The sequence below is a fragment of the Mesoplodon densirostris genome, chromosome 4 (genome assembly GCF_025265405.1).
Source record: "Mesoplodon densirostris isolate mMesDen1 chromosome 4, mMesDen1 primary haplotype, whole genome shotgun sequence".
NCBI lineage: Eukaryota > Metazoa > Chordata > Mammalia > Artiodactyla > Ziphiidae > Mesoplodon > Mesoplodon densirostris.
Window position 1 is genome coordinate 88379104 of NC_082664.1, and position 20574 is coordinate 88399677.

Consider the following 20574-nt stretch of genomic DNA (forward strand, 5'->3'; position numbering starts at 1 on the left):
CATCAGACTTAATTGTGGGATATTTAATATTTAATAATATTTAACTCTAATAAGGACTTATCTGTAGCTGAATCTAGATCATTCTGTGCTCAGGTCTCATGCTGTGTGTTTTATAACTTTCTTCAGTCATCTTTGGATCTTTAAGGATAATGGTCAGGAATGGCACTGGTCAATGTAATCTTAGGATTACCTAAAAATAATATTTTTAGCTAATATTGTCCCATTTCATCAGAAATACAAGAATGATTTAAATGTTAGGTTCTTTTCCTTTATAAATTAATGTATGTATTAGTGAACAGTAAATGGTTATGAAGAACCCTGGACTCAAAAAATCTGAATTTACTTATCTGAGTGCCTTTACAAAGGCTTCTTTTTATTCCTCAAGCCCAGTAGTTTGCGTTCTAAGACAACTAGTCTTCATGAGCGCCTTGAGCTGGGGTGACAGAAATGAATGAATGTCTTTTCTATTGATTTCTGGGAATCTAGTTTTGTTCTTGGTCACCCTTCTGCTCAACCTGAACAGAGATCCACTTGTCTGATAAGCAGAGTTTCTCTTTCCAGCACATTCGGTTTTAGATTGTAGATTCAAGGGGTGGTTGGGGAGAGTGATGCTGGAGCTGGAAGTTTAAGCTGGAGTTTCAGGGGCTACCACAGTGACACTTCTGAAGTTGGTTAGGTTCTGGAACATGTTGCAGTCCATTTCCACAGTGAGCCTCTGGATCCCCACCTGCATTGGTGTGAACTCGAGTTGGGTGCGCAAGGTGTTTCCAGGCTGCACCGAACTTAATCTGAAATAAAGGAAAAGGCAGGTGCTAGTTCTTTCCCAGGGTCATTGCTTTGCTGGTCCCAGTGACTCTCATCCTTACCTGCTTAAAGAAGTGGACTCTGAAGAAATAAACATCCAAGTACCTTGCTGTTAAAACAGAGAAGGTTTGAAGGGGATGGAAGGCAGGAGCCTCCTATGGTGAGCAGTTGTATGTTTGATCCTATTCTAAGGGCTTCCAAGTTGCATCTATTGTTTCACCTGTGACTTCAGTCTGGTCCCGTTCTTAGTATGTTTGGGAAGGCTGTTTTGGAACCCTCGTTGCTAACTGCAGTGGATCCAGTGGGCATATTGAGATGTCAGTATGTCAACAGGTGGTGTTTTGCAGCCCTATCAGCAACCTTCTAGTCTGCCTGTGGACCCTCTTATGTTGACTGAGGGAATGGTGCAGATTTTTTTGAGGAGCTTTGCGCCACAATTGAGCTGGGAGAACACAAGTCTGGTTAAATGTTGGTAGTCCCTCCTCTCAACTTATGGGCAAGACTGACCCACTGAGTTTCTTGAGGCTGAGGCAGTGGCTTAACAACCAGACAACCTGTGAGGGACCTCAGGGGGTGGTAGGAGTAGGCATCATGAACTCTAAACTGTATGTATGTATTCAGCAGAGGATGCCGTGGACATCATGAGAGAAGGAGCAATAATGAATGAAGATACAACATCTAAAACCAACAAGGCACTAATCTAGACTATACAGGGTTTGTGTATACACACACACACACAAATCAACAAGGAATAAAGGAACACCAAAAGAAAAGTGGGCAAAGTTAAAAGCAAACTATTCAGAGGAGGAAATAGAAAAGGCTAATAAACATATGAAGAGTTACAAATTAAAACAATAATGAGATATTACCTTATCCTGTTAGACTGGAAAAAAAGACAAAGCTGGGTATTGCCAAGAGTGGAGGAATGGTAGGAAGATAGAAACTGTCAAGTACTGCTGGAGAGAGTTGTAGACTCTTGCAGCCATTATGCAAGCCAATCTGATAGCACGTGGTCAAACCAGGTCATATCCTATGTCTCAGCAACTCCGTTCCTGCGTGTATTTCCCCCCACCTCCCACAGATTTTCAGGCGAGTATGTAAGGGGACGTATATTTGTAGTGTCCGAGAGTTGGAGGCGCTGTGGAGTGGCGTGGTAGGAAATCGGGGGTGTACACGATGGAGTAATATGCAGCAGAAGCAATGGACTTGACGTGGGTGAATCGTAAAAACGAGAAAAAGAAATTAGACGTAACACCATTTACGTAAGTTAAGAATACAGTACTCATGAAGCAACAGTACTCATTTTATACATACTAAAAAAGGGATATGAAGGGTGGTAGTGGGAATGGGGGTAGGGAATAGGAGTAAAAGAGAATGTGTAAATAAAATCTGTATTGTGTTGTCGCTAGTAGAATGCAGTTCTCTGGCTTCACTGAGAGGCAGCCTACCCTCCCTGTGGCGTTCCCTCCCACCCAGCCCTAACCCCCTCACCTGCATTCATCGGCAATACCAGGCTTTCCCTGTGTGACCAGGGCCGCGGCCAGCATCAGGTGCCCGAGAGGCACAGAGCCTCCGCCGTCACTCCTGCACCCACCTTGGTGGCCCCAGGATGAGAGAGGCCCTAATCCTTTAGTTCAACTCTGGCAGGTATTTGCTCTGTCTCCACAGACAAAGCAAAGAGACAGTCATCGATCTTGGGTTCCTGCCTTTCTGACCAGTTGAGATGTTTTTGTGGGTTGAGAAGCTTGCGGTCTCTTACCTGTAGCTCTTCTCTCTGTGAATGAGTCCCCTTCCGAAGATGGAGATCACACAGCCCTTCATGGGAGCATCTAAGGAGTTATGGATGCTGACTGAGGCTGTAAGGGGCTGATGTTGCTCTGCTGTCTCTGGCATCTGTGGGAGATGCCAAGAGCACAGAGCTGCAGTCACTCCTTCCCCTCCTGGCCACCCTCCCTGAAGCCTCCTCAGTTACTCTCCTAGCTCTGCCATCCTCACCCAAACTCCAAAGCTGACTTCTCTACCCCTCTACCTGCTCTTCCTGCATTTACTCTCACCCTTGACCCATCACTGACAACCTCTGATGGTGCCTTTCCCTCACTTAGAAACTTTGGAGGGTTTCCCATTGTCCTCAGAATCCAGCTTCGGTTGGCATTCAGAGCCCTTCCTGATCTGCCCCCAATCTACCCGCTGGCTCATCTGTGCCTCCCCTGACTGCAAGACACCCCAGCCTCTTCGGACACTTTCAGAGCCTCAGTGCACCCCTCAGGCTCCCCTCCTTTGGGCCTCTTTACTCAGCCTTCTGTCTGCAACAGCCTTCCCCCACCCCTGCACTGAAAGCTTACCCATTTTTCAAGGCCCAACACAAATGCCACATCCTCCATGAAGTCTTCCCCAAACCCACCAGCTGGAATCAATCCCCTTTACTTCACTTGTCCCAGAGCGACTTTGTACCTCTCCTAAAGCTCTGACGTAAAAAACCACACGTTGTGTCTCCCTTGCCCAACTGTAATAACCTCTTCCAGAGCAGAGACCAGGTCACGTTCGTTTCGGTCTGGGTAGACATGTGGAAAGAGTAATGGACCAAGAGCCCTAAGCCTCTAAAATGTCCTATTTTTATGATTGTGGGCATGACGCTCTCTGGGACTGTTTCCTCCTCTGAACAATGGGAACAATTCCACCTCCCAGGGCTTTTGTATTAAAAGAAGTAAATGAGGTGAAAATACATTGGCACATGCACAAAGTGCTAAATAAACATAGGCTGTTATTATCTCTGTAAGTATGGAGGCAGCAACTGGGAAGACCCCAATTTTAGAAAACTTAATCTGAACTGAAGTTGGAAGATTTAAACGTTAATAGCATGTATAAGAAACCATATCTTTCAAGAGAAGGAGCTCTCAACCCAGCATTTCCTGGTAGTTCTTCAGCACGGTCACCTGCTCTGAAGCTTGAGGGGCTCGGTGCCTTCTGAAACGGGGACCTGAGTAGCGGCAAACGCCAGTGATATGGGGAAGGACTGGTGCCTACCTCGATGGCAAGGTGTGGTCTGCAAATGGCGATGTCTTGCTGAGCAAAGCAGGTAAGGCTGGAGTGTGTTGCCATAGCGGTGAGTCTGAGGAAACTATTCTCTGGCGGGTTTTGTTTAAAATTGGAGAAGGACAAGAAGGTGGAGATTTTCTCAGCTGAAACATATGACAGGTGGAGTCAGTGCCCAGGGGTGAGTGCATGCGCCCTGGAAACAAGCAGTAGTTTCACACACAACGCAAAGGAGTCGGGACCTCACTGAAGCCAGAAAGATGCCTCATTCCTCACAGCAATTTCAGAATTGAACTCAGTCAAGAACCCACCCATGACCGCCATCACCGCCGCCACTAACACTCTTGATGGACCACCTCCACAGGGCTGGGGAAAGGGCCCCTGTGAACTAGATCAAGTGAAGCTCTTGGAGCCTGTTTCCTTGTCTAATAATAACGCCTACCTGGAGGGACGGCTTGTGGTTCATGAGACAGTCATTAAGTGCTGGTCTCAGACCTGCCGCCCAGCCGTGGCTGAATATATGTATGCTTAGTCCCTGCTTCTGCTCTTTCCCTTTTGCAGAGAAAATGAAGCCATCTTTTGTCCTTGAGGAAGCCTCTCGAGCTCATGTTCTCATTCGCAACCTACAGACGTAGACATCTACCCCTGCTGTTAACCCCCCCCCCACCGGAGGGTGAGGCATCCCCCCTGTCCAAGTCCAGTCCTTTGCTTTTTAAATCAGTGCCCCACCCTGACCCCACCACTGCTTAGCTGTGTAACTTTGGGCAAATTATTTAACTCTCTGTGTCTCGGTCTCCTCATCTGTAAAGTGGGATAATAATGATTCCTGCCTCATAAGGTCGTTAGGATAAATGAGATGATGCATATAGAACACTTAACACCATGTTTGCCAAAAATAAGTGCTTGATAAATGTGAGCTATAATTATTCTAGTTGCCTCTCATTTCCCCAAGGGTTGCACCATCAATTATAACCCATCTCTCCTGAGGTTTCTGTCTTTTTCTCTCTGCTGATTCTTCCTCAGCATATAAGTGGATTCAGCTGTCTCTCATCTTAAAAGAAAACAAACAACACCCTCCTCCCCAGTGTCCCTGGCTGACTACCACCAGATCTCCCTTCTTTTTCCATCCATTCTTCCAGGAAGGACTGCACACCTTGTCTCACTTCCTCAACTCTCAATCTGTTTAAGCCCCAGGAACCTAGTCTTTGCCATTGCTTCTCTGTCAGACCACTCTGTCAGTGGACGCTTTTCAGCCCTGACCTCTCATGGCCTCTCTGCTGACCTTGCTTCGTGCCCCCATCCTCTCTTTCACTTCTCAGTCTCTCACTCTGCTCTTTCCCTGACTGCCCCCTGCACCCCAACATGCTGGTGCTGCCTGGGTTTCCTCCTCACCCTCTCACAGTCCTCTCCCACTCCCCCCACCCCCATCCAGGCCTTTATCTTGCATACCAGGTTTAGGTTTCCAGCTGCCTACTGGCCGTCACAGCTTGGATGTCTTATGGGCTTTCAAATCCAACATGCCACAAACAGAACTCAACGTCTTTCTCCCCAAACCTGCTCTTCCCCATTTGCTGTATTCTGGAGGCTCACCCAAACTGGAAGCACCCTCTCCCCACATACACGAATTCAATCTAGCCCACCTCTTCAATATGACTTCATTTGAAAGGTGCTGCTAGTTTAGTTTGTCCTTCATTTCTTGGCTTGATTATTACAAAACCTTCCAACCTCCAATCCAGTGGTTGTCGACATTGGATGTACGTTAGAATCATATGGGAAGCTTTATAAAACAATCCCAGTGCCAGGCCACACCCCAAATCAATTATAACAGACTCTGACGGTGAGGCCCAAGCATCAGCATTTTTTAAATTCCCCAGGTGATTCAACGTGCATCCAAGGTTGAGAATCACGACTCTAATACGACCCCTTCCATTCCATTCTGCCCATGAATTTCTGATCACATTGACTCCCCTGGTTAAAACCTCCCACCAGCTCCCCACTGCCCGGAGAACAAAACCCAAACTACTCAGCAGGACCTACAAGCCCCTTCATGATCTGGCCTTGTCCAGCTCTCACACCACTCCCCCACTCCATCCCTCCCTCCCTTGGAAAGGGAACAGGGTGGAGGGACTGGAGGCAGGAGGGACCGGTCAGGAGGCTGCTGCAATCACATAGACAAGCACTATTCCACTGATTCTCTTGCCTGCACATTGGAATCACCCAAGGACTTTAAATTTTTTTTTGATGTTTGGGCCAAACCGTAGAGTTTCTGACTTAATTGGTCTGGGGTGCAGGCTGAGCATCAAACTTCCCCCAGGTGGTTCTGATATGCAGCAAAGTTGGAGAACAACTGCTCTAGTCCAGGGAATTTCGACCCTAGAATAACCCAGGGAGCTCTGAAAAAATACCAGTGCCTGGATCCCATCCCAAATCAATTAAATAAGAATCTGAAGGAGGAGGAAGAACCTGAGCATATGTCCCTTCTTCCTGGAATGCCCTTGACCCACTTTTCTGTCTGACACTGTCCTACTCAACCTTCAAGACCGAGGGCAGCCCGATTTACCTGGGGGCAGCCTGCTCCAGCCTGGGTAAGACGCTAACCCGCCATTGTACTCTGTTTACCTTATCAAGCACTTCTTACACTGCTTCTCACACCGTCTGTTTGCTTATATAACTGCAACCAGAATTGTAGGGTTTTTTCCCTGTGTGAAGCTCAATAAATATGTGTTGAATGAGAAAGAGAGAAAGAGAGAGAGAGAGGGCACACCAGGGGCTAGATGCTATCTCTTCAGATCTGCAGGGGGTGCTGTATGGCTGCTGCCTGCCCAGGGCAGGAGCTGGGTGTGTGGAGTGTCTGGGGAGGGGGGCGGTAGAGAGTTACCTGAGTTGGCACTAAGTATAAGGACAAGCTTCTTCGTCCAGAGCTTGGCAGCAAGGACACCATTGTAGTACACTGCCTGCAGCCCAACGGCCAGCTGCACTTCTTTATCATGGTCACTAGGGTTTAACAAGTTCACAGAGAACCGGGCGTCCCCTCCCAGGGCTAGGGAGCTGGGTGCTTCCAAGAAGAAATGTAGAGGATCATCAGTCTCGAGACTGGGAGGATGGATGCCATCGTCTTTCCCATGTTTCATTCTGTTTTCCTGGACCTTCTCCAGCACCTCTTTTTTTTGAAGAGATCCTGAAGAATGGAATAAACAAAGCAGGACTCTTACCCAGCAGGTGTAGACCCTTTTAATAGCAGCCCAGGATTAAGGTTCATTTCCCCGCTGCTGCTCAAATGCCAAAGCCACATGAGCTTTGCAAACCTCTAGGTCCGTATGTAGCTGACCCACCACAGATACAGTGTATCTCTTCCAAGCCACTCACGGATCAAGTTCTTCAAGTTCTATGAATTTGCCCCTTGAACGGTGAGAGAGCTAGTTTTTGTACAAGTTGCAGGGACTTGAACCTTCCTAAGTGAAGAAGTTTGGACTTATTCCAAGGGCAATGGAGGCCATGGAATATTGTGGAGCAGGAATATTCTGTAACATAATTATATTTGTGTCTTGGGAAGCTCATTCTGGAAACTGTAAGTTGAAAATGGAGTAATGATGGGGAGGCTGGAGGCGGGGGTCTAGTTAGGAGGCTGCTGCAATACTTTAGACGAGAGATGATGAGGCCCTGGATGACCTACAGGCAATGGGGAAGGAGATGAGGAGATGGGTGTGAGAGTACAGTGGGGTGGTGATGGGGGAGACTCAAGGACAGTGCAGGCCTTCTTGTTTGGACAAATGGGTGGACAGTGCAGTGGTGGGCTCCAAATCAGTCTGGAGGGGTGCTGAAGGAGAGCAGAAGAGAGAGAACGTCTCTTGGCAGCTGGGCTTGGTATTAACTGTGCCGTTGTATAGCAGTGGTTCTTAACTGGGGGCAGTTGTGCCCCCAGGGGACATCTGGAAATGTTGGGAGACATTTCTGGTTGTCACAACTGGTGGCAGTGGTTGAGGGGGAGCTGGCATCTAGTGGATAGAGGCCAGGAATGCTGCTGAATGTCCTATGGTGCACAGCCCTCCACAACGAAGTCAGCCAGTCCAAAATGTGAATAATGTCAAATAGGGTTGAGAAATCCTGTTTTCTATGATGGGAAAAGGACCTCTCTTTGGCCTGTGTGTGTCTGGCCCATTCTTTTCCTCCTGTTGCTGTTTCAGGGCCCTCCTCTGCCGAGTACCTTCAGGATACTTGTAGTTCTGCGTGATGTCCTCACAGCGGTCACAGTCCACACCCTTGGTGCTGATGTTGTTGCCCACATACTTAGTGTTGGAGTCGGTCAGCTCCAGTGTCCCATCCTCATGGCACTTCCAGACCACACATGAGGCGTTTATCGAGGCAAAAATGTCTGATACTGCAGGGGTCAGCCCCAGCGTCCCCTCCTTGACTGCTTTGACTGGGACCAGATCACAGGCCTCCAGGACTGAGGGGGAGAAAAGTCGGTGAGTGAGAGGAACCATGCCCAGACCTCAGCTTGGGTCAGAGCTGTACAACAGCAGTCCCCATCCTATGCCCTATTGTCCCTCCCCTGGGATCAAGGTCAGAGGTGGGCACTAGGCAAGGTTTCTGAGAGGGCACTGCTGAGGTGAAACTCACTATTTAGCGACAACACTTTTTGGTCATGGCCTAGAGCAGGAGCCCTCTCAGAAACTGGACAGGTAATAACCTCAGAGGTACAGAGTACACGGGAGTTCCTAAGCCAGCTTGACTACAGACATGATAGGAATAGGTTGCCTTTGCTGAGCACTTCCTATGTGCCAGGCTCTGTGACAGTTCTGTTCCTGGGAAACGAAGAGCCATCCTTTTATAACTCCTGAATTCCTTCAGGAATTCAGATGAGCTTGAGCCTATCCTGATATCCTCTTCATCCACATCCAGAACCCCAGAAGTCCCACTCTACAAGCTGTCTTAAGACCCTCTGCCCTTCCATGAGACTCAGCTCCCTCACCTGTTGCTCTGAAGGGGGCTAGTCTCCCTGAGACCTTGGGGCCAACATGGCTAATGCACTTGTTCCCTTGAGCCTGCGGGCATCAGGTCAGCATTCTGCTGGTCACTATCATTCCTGGCGCTTCTCCTGTTTTAGGGGATGCAGACCCCCTTTGGACCACCTGCTGCCCCTCTTTCCTCTCCGAAGGACTGCTTGTCCTCATGCAGCTCTGTGCAGCCCAGGGAAGTCCTGGGCCCATGCCCAGGCTTTACCTCCACCTCCATTAGGGGCACTCGGGTGCAGAATCTGCCATCCCTCATAACCCTGGGGCAGAGCAGGCCGAGCCATCCAGCACTCCGTGGAAGTCTGGAAGATCCTGAAGGTAGCAAAGGAAGCAATTCAAGTGGGGAAAAAAAGAGTCCCGAAGCGGTCCTAGAAATGACAGAGCTGTTACTAGGGGGATAGGAGGATGCCGCATAAAAGTGGTTGCAACACTCCTGGGAAGGGGCATGCACTCCACAACTCACCCTGACCGTCAGCATCCTGCCTTCAAGAGTCTTGAAGGCCTACTCTCAGCAGGGCCACTTGGGGTTCCCATGGTGACACCCCACGGGCTTGGAGCCCTTCCAGGTCTGGGACCTTATCCCCTTCGGGCTTCTCACCAGATTCTGCCTCTGTGGCCTTCTCCATTCTGAAGCCCCTCCTCACTGTAGTACTCATCTACGAGCAGGCCCCCGCCAGTGCCCTGGGCTGAGGTGAACGTGGTAACGACGCGGGCAGGGATTCCCAGGCCTCGCAGCACTGCATGGAAGGGGGCAGGGGGTCAGGGCACCAGAGAGGCCTGGGATGGGGGGGGCAGGGTACATGGCTAGCATTTTCAGGGTCTCCTCTGGACACCGGGCCCTTTCACTATCTTAAATGCCAAGTGACATTGTGAAAAGAGAAGGGGCACAGGCACCAGAAAGTTAGAATTGACACCAGCCAGACCCAGGCCATATGAGGGCCCAGAAATGACGAACAAAGCAGTTAGACAGCAGGCAGAGTACACAGCGGAGCGAGGCTTACAGTATACACAGCAGGGCTTGCTTTCCTGGGGCAGGGCCAAGGGAAGCTTCGGGCAGAAGTGAGTTTGGGAGCAGAGCTCGCCAGATGGGCCCCACTTTGCCGAAGGGGCAGAAGGAGCAGCAGCTGGTTGGGAGGAGCTGCTCAGGATAAGTAGCTGGTTTCTTGGCCAGACGGTGCACCGGAAGCAGTTATGGGTGTGATGGAGGCGGGGAAGTGCTGCGGGTGGAGGAGCGGCAACCCACGAAGCAGGGCAGACACTGGCCGTCGCCAAGGGGACGTTTGGGTGCGGCAGGCAAGCCTGCTCTGTACCTGTGCAAGCAACGGCGGCCAACACCCAGGCCTGACCATCATACACGGGCCTCCCCTGGCCTTTGACCCACTGCCGCAGGATGGGCGTGCTGCCCCGGCGCTTGTTCAGCAAGGCCCTTTCCTCGGTGGTCTGGGTCTGCGGGGTGGGCAGGACACACTTCTCCTTGAGGGCGTGCAGCTGTTTGGGGGAAATGTGGGTGGGCAAGGAGGGCTCATCACAGTTCTCCAAGCGTGGTGAACAGACCACCTGCATGGCAATCACCTGGAACTTGTTACACCTGCGTGTCCCTGGGCAGTAAAAGCACTGAGCCCTAACCACTGGACCGCCAGGGAATTCCTGGGAATCCTCCTTTTTAACAAGTCCTCCAGAAGCAGGGGTTCATGGACCGTAGTGAAAAACAAAACTCAGGACACAAGAGCGGCAGGAGGGCTGCCCCTCGCGGGAGGGCTTTCGCTACTCCTTGGCCTGCCTGGCTCCCATTCCTTGTAAGTGTTTGCACCTGGGGCCTCGAGGCCCACGCATCCCAAGCTTCCTCCCCCCTCGCAGGCTGGCCCTGGCCCTCACCAGCTCTTCAGAGGCGTGGACGGAGCCACATGAGGAAATGCGGAACACGTTATTCCTGTGAGAGAACTTTCAAGGACAACAGAAAAGCACCAAGCTACCTTCGTGGGAATAATTTAGAAATGAGAGCAAATTCCTTTGACCACCTTAGCAGCAAACACTGGGTAAGATGGACCTGACCCCCTTCCTCCCAGGGACCTAAGCCCCCAGGTTGGGCTGGGGGTGGGGAGGAAGGGAGGGGGGAGCACTCCAAGGAAATCCAGGCCAGTTATAGTCCTTGCTGGCTTGTGTCCTGAGGGGTGACACCTCCCTGTGCTTTTCTCTCCCCTGTGGGTGCTACTGTCCTTCCCTCCTCACTCAGAACCTTCTTTAAGGACTGTCCCCCACACCCTGGGAGGAGGGGACCACTTGTGATTTGAAGATTGCCAGGGACGTAGAGGTGGGGCAGTTCTGTCAGAGGGCTGCCGTCTCGTGGCCTCCCCCTCCCGGCCCTGTCCTCACTCACCAATGCGCCCAAGACACGGGCCACATGCACGGGGTTGCCCCACTTCTCCACCCGCTTGTCCACGCTCAGTAAGTCCAGGCTGAGGTCGATGACATCCTCCTCGAGCTATAAGAACCACACAGGGCCATGATGGTGGGTGTGCAGGTCAGGCATTCCTCCCACAAGTCAACCCCGTCCCCTCGTCCTTCTCCAGACTCAGGCTCCACTCCTTCCTGCCTTGCCCCCTAGGGAGTTCTGGCTTTTTCCTCTGCCCCCAGGGCTGCCTGGCCCCTGTGCCTGGCACTCCAGCCCTTTGCCTCTTCTGTTGTCTGCCTCCTGATAGCGTGAGCTCTTGAGCGCCAGGGCTGTGTCGAGTGTTTTCATTTCTATCGTTTTCCATGTCATTTGCTCCCACTGCCCCTGACAGGGCAGTCCTGTGTGGGGGCAGATAAGACGGCAGCTCCTGCTCTTGAGGAGCCCGGGGTTAGGAGTGAGGGGGACATGTGGCCGCTTAGTCTACAGATCTCAGCAACGTGGCCAGGACTCTAGGAGAGATGCCCACCCAGGGAGCACAGTGGAGAGAGTCACTCTGCCTCTGGGGGCTGGGGAAGGCTTTCAGAGGGCCTTAAAAGATGGGTAGGAGTTTTCCAGGGGATAAGGGAGGGAAGGTATTCCTGGCAGAGGGAACATTCAGCCTGTACATTCAAGGGATGGCCAGGGGCTGGAGCATGGAGTGGCTCTTGGGGAAAGGAAAGCAGTGGCCCGGCTGTGAAGAGCCTTGTGTGTCAAGCCCGGGGATTTGTTTTTTATCCTGTAGATGGTGGGGATTTAACAGAGGTTTGATTTGCATCGTCTTTAGGAAGATAACTCTGGAAGCTGTGGAGGATGGTCTAGTGTGGCTCTGAGGGAAGAGAGGTACCACGGGGCTGAAACTGCATAAAGAAATGGCCTCATGACCAGGGGAGTTTGGACCTGGCCACTCTGTTTGACCTGAGTACTGAAGGTTATGGGACACTCACTGTCCCCCAGGCTTCCCCGGAGGCCCCTGTACCTGGCCAAAGTCCCAGGGCTCAGCCTGGATGCAGTCAGCTGTGCCCAGGAAGATGAGGCCGTTCTGGTTCAGCAAGTACTCCCTGCGTTGAGCTTCATTCGCCAGGAACACAGCATCCTCTGGAGAGAAGCACGCAGGAATGAGGCTCTGTGGGATACTGGGCTTGCCCTCCACCTCCAGGCCTCTGCCCTCCATGCTCAGGTGGGATCCAGCTGCAGGCCTTCTCTTCAGCTCCAGGCCTGATGGGGACTGAGGAGGAACCCCCTCTTTTCACCCCACACTGGGATCCAGGCTCCTCTCTGGTAAGAGTGGGGAAGGGGGTCAGAGTCCCTGGGTCAGCCATGGTGGCCTTCATGGTCAGCCAGCCAACAGGAACAATCCAACCTTAAAAGGCCTACTGGTTCCCGAAGATACTTGCAGCCAGAGTGCTACTGAACCAAGAGAATTTGGCAACAGCCCAGGGAGCGTCCCAGGGGGCCTGTTATGTCTCTCTCTCTCTCTCTCTCTCTCTCTCTCACAAGTTCAACCAAAAAAAAAAAAAAAAGTGATTCCGAAAAACCAGTCAAACATGTTGACAGGCATGAGCAGAAGGGAATATGAGCAGAAGGGAATTTGAGCAGGTATGTGTGGAGTGGTAGCCAGAGCATTAGTTTCCACCCAGGGTGTCCAAGTGGGTCTGGGACTCCTATGGTCTCTCCCCGTTGCCTCTCCTGCTGTCTTCATCCAAGGGTTGGGCTGGGGATCATGAGGAGGGTAGGGGCTTTAAGGAGGCCATCACCCACTCTAGGAAGCTGGGAGCAGCAGAGGGACCTGCTCTGCTTGCCAAGTGTCTCCCTCTGCCTGGTGCTAGGGGTGAAGTGGGGGGTGGTAGACTAGTTCCTGGAGACTAGAAAGAGAAGAGGATTTCCAAACCATCCCCCAGGATCCAACTGGGATGAGGGTACTCAAAGTAAAAGAAGGATGGCATATTAGAAATCAGGAATCCCTGAAAAACCTGGGACAGAGATCACAGAACCATGGGCCCAAGGAGACCTGGGCCCCTGCCCCTCCATCCTTAGTACTGTCTGTGAAGTCAGCTGGACATCACTTCTTTGGAAATCACTTTAAACCAAGGTGTTTGGCCCCAGGCCCTGCAGGCTCTGGGAAGTACATTTTCAGAGCATAGGTAGCAGCCCCTCCTCTTCTCTGCTTGGGTGTAGCCCCTCCCCCCTTTATAAAGTCCCTGCTTATGAATAGGACTCTTTCATTACAGGATGCAAAATTTCCTTTTGAATCCAGGAGATCCCCATCTCCAAGTATGCTGAGACTGAATCCCAGATAATCTCTGAAAATCTCTTACCTCCCAGGTGAGCAGTGCCAACAACTCACTCCTGGCCAGACAGACACTGCCCCCCTCCACGCCTCCCTCACCCCCATAGAGAGGCCTTCCCTACACAGGTCCCTAGAAGCCAGGCATGGAGGCAAGAATCCTGGCACTGAGTCAAAACTGTGAGCTCCCTCTGAACCAAGCACTGTCCCAGAACTGTCTTTGCTGTGTCTTTGCTCTGGCCATCAGGGTCTAGCTCTGGATGTGGGCTCAGAGTCAGCGAGGCAGGTACACTAAAGCCTCAGTTTTGGAGGGAAATGGCTTGAGGGTCTTTCAGTGTACGGAGAGCCATGGGGCCTCCCCCAGCGGAAGGGGCCCTGAATCCACACTCACCCACATGGGGCAAGGGCACCTCAGTGGACACTAGTTCCCATCCATTGTTCAACCTGCCAAACCCCTTGGAGCAGAAGCAAAGGGCCTGAACTGAGGAGAGACAGGGCCACCTGAAAGCAGGGGTACTGCAGAACCCCAGCCTGGGCAAAAGAAGTGGAGATAGGGAGCTCACTGGGATTCAGGTGCCATATAGAAAGGGCCTCAGGTACTGGGGTGCAGGAACCTGGTAAGAGTTCTTCTACTTCCCCTTGTTCACAGCCCTGCCTTGCAATGGGGCTGTGAAAGGAAAAGGCTTGTCTGGCGTAGCAGGGGCAGGCAAGCAGGAGGAAACTTTTCCCGTCCCCCAAACAACTGTTCAGGGAACACAAAGGTTTAAGGTGGGGGGTGGCAGATTCTAAAGGGAAGACAGATTCAGTCTTCAGAATGAGCAGGAAGAGGAAATGTTCTCTTAGCTCCCGTTTGGAGCACGTCAGCCGTGTCTGATGACTTTTCTAGATGAAATAGTCCCGACAGCTAGAGCTGAGCTTTGCCAGAGGTGGCCACTGGAGGCCACCTGACCCCAGGAAGTCCACCCAGAGGCTGTTGAACTAGGGAGGCTGGCTGTTTGATTTGTTGCTCCAGGCAGATATTTGGATAGGTCAGTGTGGAGAGAACCCAGCAGTCTGTAGTAAGGATAGAACTGACAAGTGGAGAAAAGCAGAGAGCGCAGAAAGGAAGATTTACTGTGAGGTTGAAGCTGAAGCTTTGGGCCCCCCACAAGTACAGACCCCTATAAGCCCAGGGAGGAGCCTTAGCAATTCAAAATTCTGTGTTCTTTTTCTGAAAGAGGGTCCCCCAAATTATATAAACTTCAGGTGCCACAAAACCTGGATTCACCCTGGAGACAGACTATGAGAGCGCAGGGAGGGAACAGAGAAGCCCGTCCCTCAGGTTGCCTCTTTTCCTGAAGCGCTTTCCGGCTCTTGGCCCCTGTCCTGTTATAAAAGAGGGTAGTTCTCCTAGGGTCATCTCAGTGAGTCTCAGCTCCTGTGACCAAATAGCCTGAGCCAGCACCAGACAAGCGTCTGCTCTCAGTGGGGAGCCCTGGGCTGCTTCTTCCAAGGTGACCCCAAGAGAGGACCCTGGGTCTGAGAGGCCATTCATCCAGAGGGCAGACACCACAGGAGCTGAGTGCTGGTGCTTCCCTAGAGGGAGCTGGGCCCTGAGGCCTGGAGCAGTTGCGCCCCAGCTCCGGGGCCTTGAGTCCTTTGCAGCCCAGGCTGGCCAAGGTCCAAACTCACCTCGGCTCCAGGGGTTAAAGAGCAGCATGAACTGGCCCAGGCATTGCTTCTTGCCCGAAACCTGCAGCAGGAGTGAGTAGTGGCCAATGACAGCGTCTGCGGGTGTGGTCACAGAGATAGTCCAGGACTGGTCATCTCTCTCCTCCACCATTGCACTCCACCACTTCCGGTCCCCAAGACTGGAAATTGAGAACGTGGCTTGGGTCCGGTTGGCCTTGGAAGGCTGCTCTCCTGCAGTCACACAGAGAAGAATTGGTCATTTGGACCTCTTTGCCACAACTCAGAGTAACAAAGTGAAGTATCACAAAGATGGAGCAAGTGAAAATTAGATTAGGAGGAGAATGAAAGCAGCCCATCCAGGAACGGGAGGCGGTAAAGGGTGATGGGAGAGCACAGGTCCTCAGTGCTCATGGACCTATATCTAGAAAAGGTTCATAGTGTATAACATGGGTGTAGTAATTATACCTCTTTCATAGGGCCGAAGTGAGGTTGTTTTTTTTTTTAATACACTTATTTATTTTATTTCTGTATTTTTGGCTGCATTGGGTCTTTGCTGCAGTGCGCCGGCTTCTCATTGCGGTGGCTTCTCTTGTTGCAGAGCATGGGCTCTAAGCACGCAGGCTTCAGTAGTTGTGGCACATGGGCTCAGTAGTTGTGGCTCGCAGGCTCAGTAGTTGTGGCCCGCAGGCTGTAGAGTGCAGGCTCAGTAGTTGTGGCACACAGGCTTAGTTGCTCCGCGGCATGTGGGATCTTTCTGGACCAGGGCTTGAACCCGTGTCCCCTTCATTGGCAGGAGGATTCTTAACCACTGCACCACCAAGAAAGCCCCCAGTGTGAGGTTTTAATGAGATATTGCATGTAAAGCCCTTGGCTCAATATCTGACATGTAGGGCTTCCCTGGTGGCGCAGTGTTTGGGAGTCCGCCTGCCGATGCAGGGGACACGGGTTCATGCCCCGGTCTGGGAGGATCCCACATGCCACGGAGTGGCTGGGCCCGTGAGCCATGGCCGCTGAGCCTGTGCATCCGGAGCCTGCGCTCCACAACGGGAGAGGCCACAACAGTGAGAGGCCCGCAAACCGCTAAAAAAAAAAAAAAAAAAAAAAAATCTGACATGTAGTACAGATTCAGCAAGTAGTAGCAATTAAATGTTATATTTAGCCTAGGTTAAATCCCATTCAGACTTTTTTACAAAACTGGTATTATATACGCAACAAAGGAACCCCTTAGTGATAATGTGGCTGAGCAACTTCTGAATCATAATAAATGCTACTTATTATGCATATTATCTCATCCTCACAGGCCCTGCCGGTGGGCAGGACTTCTGGAGGCCCAGGTGCAGTGTGAACCATGTGCCCCTTGGTGGGCAAGAGAAAGAACCCCCAGTCCTGCTGCCAAAGAGGTCGAGGCCTGCCCCACTCACCAGTTTGTGCAATGAGGACTACCTTCTTCAGGGTACGCAAAAATGTGCGGATTGGAGCCCAGAAGTTCAGGCTGATGGTGAAGGGCTGCCCCCTCCTCACAATGAGGCGCTGGGAGCTGATGTCACTGGTGTGGTGCTCTGCATTGTTTCTTGCTGCCTGGAAGTTGCAGCTCTTGATCCCCAGGCCTATTGTGAAAAAAAAGAAATCATGGAGACTAGGCAAATATGACAACGTCAGTAAATGCAGAGACGCTGGAGTCAGAGACCAGGGTTTAAATCTTTGGCTCAACTCACTAGCTGTGCCATCTCAGGCAAGTAACTTATCTACTCTGAGCCTCAGTTTCCTCTTCCTTAGAACAATCATCCCTCCTTGCAGGGTTGTGGAAAGCAAATGAGGTAATGTATATAATACGCTTGGCACCATGTCAGACACATAGTAAGTCCCATTAAGTAGGACTGTTACTGTTATTAATAAGAGCGAAGCTTGTTCTCATTGTCAACCCCCCTTTTGGGTCCCAATCCAGAAACAATGAATAAAATCCAGAATTCCACTCACCCCTACTCAGTTTTTTTCTAAGAACACAATCAGACAATTTTTAGAGCTGGTTTTGAAATCGCTGAGTCCAATTGTTTTGTTTTATAGGTGAGAAGAGTGAGGCCCAGAGAGTAGAAGCAACTTACTCGAGATTGCACGTGGCTCTTTCACCTAAAGGCTCATTAAAACTGTGGTACCATGCAGCCCAGAAAAACGCTACAACGAGGGGGCCTGTGAGTATCATGACATCCTCTCAGGCAGTTCTCACTTTACATCGAGAACTTGTAAATGTAAATGTGCTAACAGAGACCCCTGAGATTTCTGCATTCTCTGCTATTGCCTGTTTCCTGGCTTGGTGTCTGCCTCTGCCCCCTTTAGTTGGATTCCCTGGCTCCTACCTTCCTTCTCTCCCATTTAGCTTTGATGTACCACAACCCGGTGAGAAGAGCCATGTTAGGATGATCCTGGGATAAAGAATATAAATCCGTTTAACCACCATCACCATCTTACCACCATCATCATGACGACGACCAATTTTACCACCAACAACCTACCCTATTGCCCCTCCATAGCCACGCTCCCAGGACCATCGCTACCACAGCACCCACCACCACTTCCCACCGTAACCCACCTCCATCATCTCCACTGCTGCCAGCACCGACTACTACCCTCCCCACCAGAGCCACACAACCATTACCTCCAATACCACCAGTACCCACTGCCAGCCCCCACACCTCAGCCCCTCCACCAGCAGCAGCACCCATTTACTATCCCCCCACTACAGCCCTACCACCATCACCTCCACCACCATTAGCACCCACTACCACCTCGCCGTCACGGTCACATCATCGTCACCATCCTGCTTCTTTTAATGAAAACATGTAATGATGGAGGAGCTACTGAGAGCCCAGTAAGCCCTGTGGAGAGCAGGCTTGGCTCACCTTGTCCCATGGCTGCAGGCTGCTCTTACCCACTTGGCTATAGGAAATGCCTGTCTTGAACTGTTGCTCTGAGCTTCCTCTCTGAATCTGTCTTCCAGACAGAAAATGGTGAAGGCACTTTTGTTGGCTTAAGAATCTGTAAATACTGGAGTTTCCTTCTGCTTCCCCACATGTTTGTCTCTCCTGCTCCTTCCCGTCTGGTATCTCTTGGACCAGCTGCTAGGAGTTCCCCTTTCTCGTTTTATCTCTTGTGCCAGGAGGCCCAGACAAGGCTATGTCTGGCAGGCTGGAGTGGGGGGTGGAGGGGGGGAAGATCTGACAGTTGGAGAAGCCCAGGTAAGCTTCTAAGCCTCTTGCTTCAGTGGCCTCAAGAGACCCTCAGAGATGTTACCTGGATGACACTGAAAGACTCTGGAAGGAGGCCCATGTCCAACTCCAAATTCAGGCCCTAAGCATATCATGAGCTGCAAGTTGTTAGATGTTCATGGGCCATTTTGACAGTATAAAGAGAGAACATGTGTGTCTGGGATTCATCTGTGTGAAAGAGATTAGCGGGTGGAATTTGTTGGTGAAAAATAAATGTCCTAAAAGCAGAGGCAAGAGCTCTGCCCCTTCCAAGCCTGATGGGTTTGGGACACTCTACCAGAAGGTTCGGAACTCTGTTGGGACTTAGGGCTTATGTCTTTCCTATTTCTACTTGTTTAGTCAACAAGGACATGATACAGAGGAGGATCTCCTATTTGGCCCTCTTTGGCCTCCTGGGTTTTATCTGGGCTTCTGAGACTGTGTCACCACCAGAAGCTCTCTCAGGCGCAGCTGGACTGGCCTGCATATATATGGCATATCTATAGAAGGATATAAAAGAAACTACAAAGACCATTGGTTGCCTGTGGGGAGGGGAGCTAGGGAATGGGGTAAGAATGTGATTTTTCTGCTGTTTACTGTTTTGTTTTGTTTTTAAACATCTTTATTGGAGTATAATTGCTTTACAATGGTGGGTTAGTTTCTGCTGTATAACAAAGTGAATCAGCTATACATATACATATATCCCCATATCTCTTCTCTCTTGCGTCTCCCTCCCACCCTCCCTATCCCACCCCTCTAGGTGGTCACAAAGCACCGAGCTGATCTCCCTGTGCTATGTGGCTGCTTCCCATTAGCTAGCTATTTTACATTTGGTAGTGTATATATGTCCATGCCACTCTCTCACTTTGTCCCAGCTTACCCTTCCCCCTCCCTGTGTCCTCAAGTCCATTCTCTACTAGGTATGCATCTTTATTCCCGTCTGGCCACTAGGTTCTTCAGAACCTTTTTTTTTTTTTTTTTTTAGATTCCATATGTATGTGTTAGCCTAAGGTATTTGTTTTTCTCTTTCTGACTTACTTCACTCTGTATGACAGACTCGATGTCCATCCACCTCACCTCAAATAACTCAATTTCGTTTCTTTTTATGGCTGAGTAATATTCCATTGTATGTATGTGCCACATCTTCTTTATCCATTCATCTGTCAATGGACACCTTGGTTGCTTCCATGTCCTGGCTATTGTAAATAGAGCTTCAATGAACACTGTGGTATATGTCTCTTTCTGAATTATGGTTTTCTCAGGGTATATGCCCAGTAGTGGGATTGCTGGGTCGTATGGTAGTTCTATTTTTAGATTTTTAAGGAACCTCCATGCTGTTCTCCATAGTGGCTGTATCAATTTACATTCCCACCAACAGTGCAAGAGGGTTCCCTTTTCTCCACATCCTCTCCAGCATTTATCGTTTGTAGATTATTTGATGATGGCCATTCTGACTGGTGTGAGGTGATACCTCATTGTAATTTTGATTTGCATTTCTCTAATGATTAGTGATGTTGAGCATCCTTTCATGTGTTTGTTGGCAATCTGTATATTTCTTTGGAGAAATGTCTATTTAGGTCTTCTGCCCATTTTTGGATTGGGTTGTTTGGTTTTTTGATATTGAGCTGCATGAGCTGTCCAAGCTATACTGTTAAATGAAATAAGCAAGGTATAGAACAGTGTGAACAGTATGCTACCTTTGTATAAAGGTGTGTGTGGGGGAGAATATATATAAATTTGCTTGTGTTTACATAGAATGTTTCTGGAAAGTTACTGCTTCTATATAGGAAAATTCAGTGCTTGGGAGTAAGGCTTTTTTCTTTATGTCCTTTAGTGTCTTTGTACCACAGGAATATATTATGTGTTAATATTAAAAAAACAAAAAAACCTCCAAAACTTGTAGGGGTAAGAAAAGGCTGACCAGAAGACTGTTTTCACCACTGTGAGCCCCCTACCTGGGAGGGCAATGGGGGAGTTGTGGGTTGGCTCCCCTTTTGGGGTTCCACTTCTGGCACTAGCAAAGAGAATCTTCTCTTTCCTGGTACAATTTCCATAGAGCTTCACAAATACCCACTCTCTGGCAGTATTTCCATT

The 20574-nt window shown here is 50.3% G+C and overlaps 1 protein-coding gene across 1 annotated transcript; it reads right to left on the reverse strand.

Moving 5' to 3' along the window:
- Positions 1-625: 625 nt before the first annotated feature.
- Positions 626-18145, reverse strand: EPB42 (erythrocyte membrane protein band 4.2). Its single transcript, XM_060098320.1, has 13 exons — positions 18136-18145; positions 16660-16845; positions 15239-15469; positions 12260-12378; positions 11230-11334; positions 10163-10340; positions 9451-9589; positions 9061-9164; positions 8042-8284; positions 6716-7015; positions 3829-3983; positions 2564-2697; positions 626-788 (listed from the first exon to the last, which is right to left on the reverse strand). The coding sequence occupies exons 1-13, from the start codon at positions 18143-18145 to the stop codon at positions 626-628; spliced, it is 2067 nt and encodes a 688-aa protein (XP_059954303.1).
- Positions 18146-20574: the final 2429 nt, after the last annotated feature.